The sequence below is a fragment of the Microcebus murinus genome, chromosome 1, assembly GCF_040939455.1.
Source record: "Microcebus murinus isolate Inina chromosome 1, M.murinus_Inina_mat1.0, whole genome shotgun sequence".
NCBI lineage: Eukaryota > Metazoa > Chordata > Mammalia > Primates > Cheirogaleidae > Microcebus > Microcebus murinus.
The window spans coordinates 13,129,240-13,136,630 of record NC_134104.1 but is presented as its reverse complement, the minus strand read 5'-3'; the positions used below and the strand labels follow the sequence as shown (position 1 = coordinate 13,136,630).

At 40.8% G+C, this 7,391-nt stretch overlaps 1 protein-coding gene across 1 annotated transcript; it reads right to left on the bottom strand.

Annotated features, from left to right (window-relative positions):
- Positions 1-5,165: 5,165 nt before the first annotated feature.
- Positions 5,166-5,678, bottom strand: KRTAP11-1 (keratin associated protein 11-1). Its single transcript, XM_012780937.2, has one exon. It carries the CDS (start codon positions 5,676-5,678, stop codon positions 5,166-5,168), a length of 513 nt encoding a protein of 170 aa, XP_012636391.2.
- Between the last annotated feature and the right edge of the window lie 1,713 nt (positions 5,679-7,391).

The window sequence follows — 7,391 nt, the reverse complement described above, 5'->3', positions numbered from 1 at the left end:
CCATTCTCATTTTTTTTTATACAGGAGGGGACAGGCTGAAAGATCAAACAATTTAACTTACTGTCAATGTCGTAGAACTGAATTCAAAACCAGATCCTCTGACTCCAAGTCCAGTGACTTTTCTAAAACAATGTTGTCCCTCTTCTAAAATTTCTGATTTCCAAAAGAATTTCACATACATATATACTTGGCAGACCATTTTCAGGCGTTTCTTTAAAAAGAAAAACATTTTTTCAAACTCATTCCAAAATCATATGCTGAGACAGGGGAAGAGCCAATGAATTAATATCTTGGCAACAGCTAACAAAGAGATTGAGGTTTTTCCTCTTATTTTAATCAAATCAATTTAAAAATAAATGCAACCCTTAATCCTAGGATTTATAATTGTAACTTTTGTCGATGGGGTAATCTTTAGGGCAAAGTTGCTTCACTTTCTAGTGAGTTTTATTTCCATATTTCTTCACTTACTGTGGAAAAGGAAAGATGTACACATTATTGAATATGTTAAGTTACCCAGTTTGTGCTACTTTGTAATGGTAATCCCAGCAAACTAAACCAGATAGATCTGGCAGTGCTGAGCCGAGAGGATGAGGAAGAACAGAGACACTGAGGTCAGATAGGGGTTTATTACAGCACCCTATATATAAGGCAGTGACTGCCCACAGTACATAAGGATAGAGGAAATGTTAGGAAAATAATCAAAAGAATTGTTATTGTTGCTAAAAAAAAAAAAAAGAAAGAAAGAAAAAAAAAGAAAAGGAAGAATAGCTCTTGTTGTTTAACTAAATATGTGAAGTTAGGGGAAAAGAGGAGAAAAACTGATAACAGGATTTCAATTCTAGAGGACTTGGAGGATGGTGGCACCACTAACCAAGAGGCAAAATTTATGCACCTTATGTGTTCCTAAGAATACTTACATTATCATTTTTTAAAAAATATGTTTAATGGAGGCAAAAGGTGGTTTAGGTGCTAGAGTTTCAGACCCAAAATTATAATGAAATTATAATGTCTGTTTTTAAATGAAGAAATTTTAATAGTAAACTTTTTCTGGTAGTAAGTACATAGCAATGAAATCTACACATCACTAGACAAATCTTGTCCTGACATTCCGTTCTTGATCAACAGTAATTACTTATCTTTCTTACAGATACCAGGACTATCATGAACCTAATTCTTACATATTCTCATTACCTTTATCATCTAGTCTTATAATAAGGCACAGAACAACACAAAGCAATTATGTCCGCTTATAGCAGCTTTTTTTTTACCTGTGCTAATAGGTTCTGGCTCCCAATCACAATTGTTTTATAATATGAACTGTGCAAGACAAATCATGTCTAATTCATAGAATAGAGTATATTATAATCAATTTCAGCTTTCAGAATTTCTTTGAATGTTATTCCAAGACATCTCTCTCAGGCTATGTCCCAATGGACCAACTCTTCATTCTTGCATTAAACCAAATCTCAACACATCCCCTTGCATCTTACAATCTTCAGGTTTGTCAGAATTAAAGTCCAAAGGTAGGGTATACTTTCAGCTTTCACTGTAGTTTTATTATAAGCAAGCATCATATAAGGAAAATGGTAGAATATCCACCATTTACAGAGAACTTGCATGATGCAGCTCCTTGGCACACACATATATGCACAGGAGTGGAAAGGAAAAGCATTTGGAAGTAAATGGTGAAGCCCTAAAGAGAACATAGAGAAGAAAATGGTGAAGAACCAGTGGATTTGCTCTATGTAACCCAACTATGAGCTTCATGACAGCAGGAAGAATAATGGCTTTGTTTGCCACTGCATAACCAGCACTTAGCACAGAAGCTAAAGCATTAGAGGTACTATTTAGGGGAGAGAGGGAGAGAAAGAAGGCAGGAGGGAGGGAGGGAGAAATTTGGTTTTGAGCTGAAGAAGACAATGTCCTGAAGACAATGGCCAAAAGACTTCAGCTTGGGACAATGAAAAGTTCTGGAAATGGATAGCATCATGATATTGTGAATGTACGTAATGCCACTGAATTGTATGTACACTTAAAAGTAGTTTAAATGGGCAAGACGCAGTGCTAAGATGCCTGCAATCTTAGCACTTTGGAAGGCTGTGGCAGGAGAATTGCTTGAGGCCAGAAGTTCAAAACCAGCCTGAGCAAGAGAAAGACCCTGTCTCTGCAAAAAATAGAAAAATTAGCTGAGCATGGTAGCACGTGCTTGTAGTACCAGCTACTCAGGAGACTGAGGCAGAAGGATTGCTTGAGCCCAGGAGTTTGAGATTGCAGTGAGCTGTGATGATGCCACTGCACTCTAGCCCGGGTAAAAGAGTGAGACCCTATCTCCAAGAAGAAAAAGAAAGAAGAGAATTAAAATGGTAGCGTTCATGTTATATATATTTTACCACAATAAAAACATTTCAAATCAAATTTAAGTTGTTTTCATCACTGGAGTATGAATGTTCTCTGGGTCCCCAAACTTTCAACAAAGTCTGTTTGACACACAAGTGCCTTGTGTAAGTAGATCTTAGTGAAAACCAACAAAAGGAAGTCATGTTAAATGTTTGAATCCCTGTACTCTGAATAGAAACAGACCATAAAATAGGAAGAAAATCCATAAAATGAACCTAATTCTTCTAAAGTAGAAGCTCAGAGCCAGAGAAGATAAGAAAAAAGTTAGACATTTTCCCCCAACCTTTCACTGACGATTCCTCGGTGATATTTGGAGCGGCCAGGGCTTCCACCAAACTGGGAAATGAGGTAGAGAGTTAATTTCATTTCAATAGTAAATGACAGGATGGCTCAGCTGGTACCTGGATTTCACAAATATTATCTCAGTTTATTCCTGAAAACAGAGGCCTGAGATACTATCATTATCTCTGCTTCACACACAGATGAGCTGAGAAAGGCTTAGAAATGTTAACGAACCTGCACCCAAGTGGCAGAACCAGAAAAAGTTATACTCCTTCCCTGCAGCTATGAGATACCAGATACAAATTGCATTTCCAAGCCCCAAATGAAGAAGAGAAAGAAATCATCACTGCCCTATCTTTTAAAACACTGTTCTCAAAGACAAACTTGGAAACTTTATAATTTATTATGTAATAAGGCAAAGAACGGAAAGAACTCTCAAAGTTCAAGTACAAACAGAATAGCTCTAATAGCAAAAAAGACGATTCCCCAAACAGAAATGAAGGAAAGGAAATAGCTTGGCAAGATAGCTACAACATTCTTGAATGTTCACACTATCACAATAAATAGCCCGAGCAAAAGCTTATTCATATCCAACCATAAAGTCTATGTTATTATATATTATTAATACCGAAACTTTATCTATTAGATCCGATTAGTCATCTAAACAAAAGGAAAGAGAAGGAATCTTTGTCCTCATATTTTGAATCGAAACCTAGAAAGCTGAAGAGTAAAAAACAAAAACATTTTTTGAAAAGTCCATCAATCTCTGGAAAACTCTTGAATTTTCAAAATCATATGTGAAGTGACTGAAATAAATAAAAAATGACAGTCATGTAAACAACAGTGCTGCAAGGGCCATGTAGAGTTTCCCTAGTGACTTGTATTTGAAAATAAACCAGAGCATTTCTGAAAGCCAGAGTATGTCTTTCAAAAAGAAAGAGCATGGAACTAATGCATGCCTTGCTTTGACGAGATATTCCTATGAGCCACGCATACAAGCATGATCTACTGAGGGATCCCAAGAGTAGAGTCAGCAATAGGAAAAATTAAAGGTATTCCATCTATACAGAAATCATTGATATATTTTGCCTCTGAAAAACCATCAGTGAAATAAGAAAACCATTTTGCACTGACAACAGAGACCAATGATCAGAGTCTCCACAAGGCACCAGGACCTCCCATTATGAGAAAAGGCACCCACTGCTCATGGCACATGCACTTCATGTCTCCATTTTCTGTAATAATCATCTGCTTCTGTTTCTCCTTGATCAACTCTGAAAAGAAAATAGAGATGTCTTTCTGGACATAACAGATGATAAGGGCAAAAGCAAACCAATCTTCACTTACTAAAAAAAGACAAAAGGAGTTAGCACATCAACCCCCAATCTATCCCCCAACCCAATTAATGGTTTATTTAGTACATGGGTTCCAGGGGAGAGAAGCCAAGAAATAAGGCTCTGTGTATGAAAATAAACAAACATGTTTTTAAGTTTCTTTTTAAGTCCCTCCTGCCCAGATTTACTAAAACACAGAGCTTTAATTTACTCAGAGCTCTGAGTCTACCAATCAATTGGTATCTGCAATAGCAGAAGTCTACCAATCTGCTGCAGCGAGTGAGGGGAGTATAAAGCTGGAACCACCCTTTCGATGAGATGAATCTTGGGGCCTGGAAACCAACTTCCCTTCCTTTCTCCTTCTCTCTTCATCCCAGCTGATCACAGGGGGATCTTTGGCAAAGGTTTCCACTGTGGTTCTCTGGGTAAGACCCTGAACCTCTACCTGATGCCGCTGCCCCATTCACTGATGTACCTGGTTTTCCTGCATGAAAGTTATTCCATGAGCCCCTGAAAATTGGGAAAAATATAGAGGACAAGTCGCTCCAAGAAATCTCACAGCCCTTACTTTACCACAGTCTGACAACTCTCTCTCTCTCTGAATAAGCGAAATATAAAATAATCCCTCGTGAGATCTCGCAGCACAATGACTAAGCCCATACTCTAGGCTTAGAAAAGAAAATCAATCCCTGCTCAGCAAGGATGATTCACAGACAGCAAAAACCCTTGTAAATAAAGAACTCTGTTGAGACATACATTTGCTTGCAATGCCATTGGATGCAGGTTTATTGAGAAATACATAGTGAGACAAGGTCCCTTTTTCAGAGACACAAAAACAGAAGCAAGGCAGCAAGGCAGCAAGGTCAAAACATGTCAGAAACATGAAAGACTGGGGCATGGGTAGTAAAGCTTCTGGAAATATCCAGAGGTATACACAGCACCAGTGGTCAACCCATAAAACAAGCTTGGTGCTGGCCAGAAAAGCTTTGGAGTGCCAAAGGCAGCGTGTGCATGGCTAGGAGCCGGCAGTCAGACAGTCAGCATAGAGGTCAGCGATGAAGAGTTCTTCGGAGGTAGGCAGCATGCTGGAAGACCCTGGAAGCACAGCTGGCAGGTCACGGAGTCTTGGTTCTCTCACTGGCTCCTGCACACTTAGCAGGTTCTTCGGCAGCTAGACACACAGGACTGTATCCTGGAGACCCCACAGGCAGGTTGGCAGACAGTAGTGACTCCTCCCACTGGTTGGCACACAGTGGAGACTCCTCCTACTGGTTGGCACACAGTAGAGACTCCTCCCACTGATTGGCACACAGTAGAGACGCCTGCCAGGGGCCGACAGCCACTGGTGACAAAGTTGAGCGGCCGGCTGTAGGCAGTTGAGCAGGGATTGGAGACACAGGTGGTTTGTCGAGAGCAAGTCACCTGGCATGGGTTGGAGACGCAAGAGGTTCGCTGGTAGCAGGTTGGCTGGCAAACAGTGGGCTCGCAAGACTCCTGGCAGTGGTTCAGGAGCCAAGAGCCAGTCTGGAAGGAACTGGGCAAATAGATGCCACTCAGGCAGTCAGCTTCGGTGGTTGCAGCTGTGGCAACTGGAGCCACTGGGACAGTGCAGCGTCCACCCACTGGCCTGGAAGAGCAATTTCTTGTGGAGCAGTTGAAGGACATGATGTCGGACAGAGGGCTGTAGGTACCTTGCTGAAGTTACCGTCTGAATGATGAATGCCACTTCAGGCTCCCGAGCTTTTATATATCCTTGCTGGTGGGTGGTGCTGTCTCCCCAATCTCCCTGGCTTCTTTGGCACAGACCAGCTTGCCTTAGAACATCTTGTGAATCTACAGATTAATTGTCTCTTGAGAAGCCTTCACCCTCATAAAGAAAGTTTAGTAGTTTGGTAGCTAAATCACAGGTCTTAAGTACTATACTTAGTCTATTAAGAAGGTTGCTTGACAGCTTCAAAGCCATTGGTCATACCAGCCCACACTTCGTCCGTCCTTCATCTTGCTTGCCCACGATGAGTGTCAATTTGACTGTAACACCAAACATGCCACCATCCTACCATCACACATTCTCCCCTCCCAACCAGGACTAATTACAAGCCCAGACGCTGTTTGGTTTGTCATTGGACTTAATGCATCTTAAACAGAACTTAACCAGTACTCTTCCATAGCTAACGGTAAGATGCTTCAAGATGACAAGTGACAATACCTGCCAGAAAAAGCGACGCAAAGACTCATCTGCGGAATCCAAGCTGGCTCTCCAAATTAATCAACCAGCTGAACAAGATGCCCACAGGAAGGTCATAGTGCAGTGGGACCCAGCCTCACCCTTTATGTTCAAGCAATGAAGCAAATTAGAAGCTAATTAAGTGCAACTGCATTTATTTAGCCAATTTCTAAATAAGTTGACGAGTTTTATTCCTAAAATTTTTCATTTAGTAGCAATGGATAATAGTGACTTCTGAGCCTCATTAATATACCAGTAGAACAGTCTGAGTTCATTTTTTTTATTAATATAATGTTAATTTGAAAGGATACAATGTCTTTTTCCCCAATTTGCTCAGTATATGCAAAAGATATTTATTTTCACACACATACTTATAGACAGGATGCATTTCCAATCATGGGCACACTAAAGGCCCTTCAAGGTCTTTGGCTCCATTAAAGATAAGGGGAGAGGAAGGTGGGAGGAAGCAGGCGCTTAATCAATGTTTGGTAATGAATGGATGAATGAAGAGAGTGCTATAATATTTAATTATTCTTTTTATGCTTGGGGAAACTAGGATACCATTCTCCTTTGTTTTATCTCACTGCTATATAATCAGTTCTGAACACCAAATGACTGCTCCTTTTGGCCCACCTGTACATGGGTAAATCGACAGCTTCAGCTCTGGCAAAATAAGTCACTTCAGCATCACTTTAAGTGGTCAGTGCTATTTCTGCCTCCTAGGAGCTGACTCATTCTGTAAGCTGGCTTACATGGGGGAGCTTCGGGGGACAATAAGGGATTTATGTGTATTTGAGGGCTACAGGTAGGCTATGTTTTAAATATCCACAAAGCAAACAGCTTTATATCAGAACTCATCAGAATTCCCCTTACTAAAGCTTCATTCATCTGGCTGGAAGCTGATGACACGCCCGGACAAGAGGATGCTGTGCTGTGGGCTGTCTTATAGTTCCCAGGGATCAGACCTCAACCTTCCAACTCTCCCTCAGTGACTCACAATGTGTTCTCAGGAATAGGGTGAAATTAATGAGATGACTACTTTCTGCAGAGTTGTGGCGGTGCTTCTTCCCACAGCAGAGGATGTCCCAGGTGGTGTTTGAAGGCCAGAGTCCCTGGTCACAGGGCCTAGCTGGCTTGCTTTAAAATGAATGAGT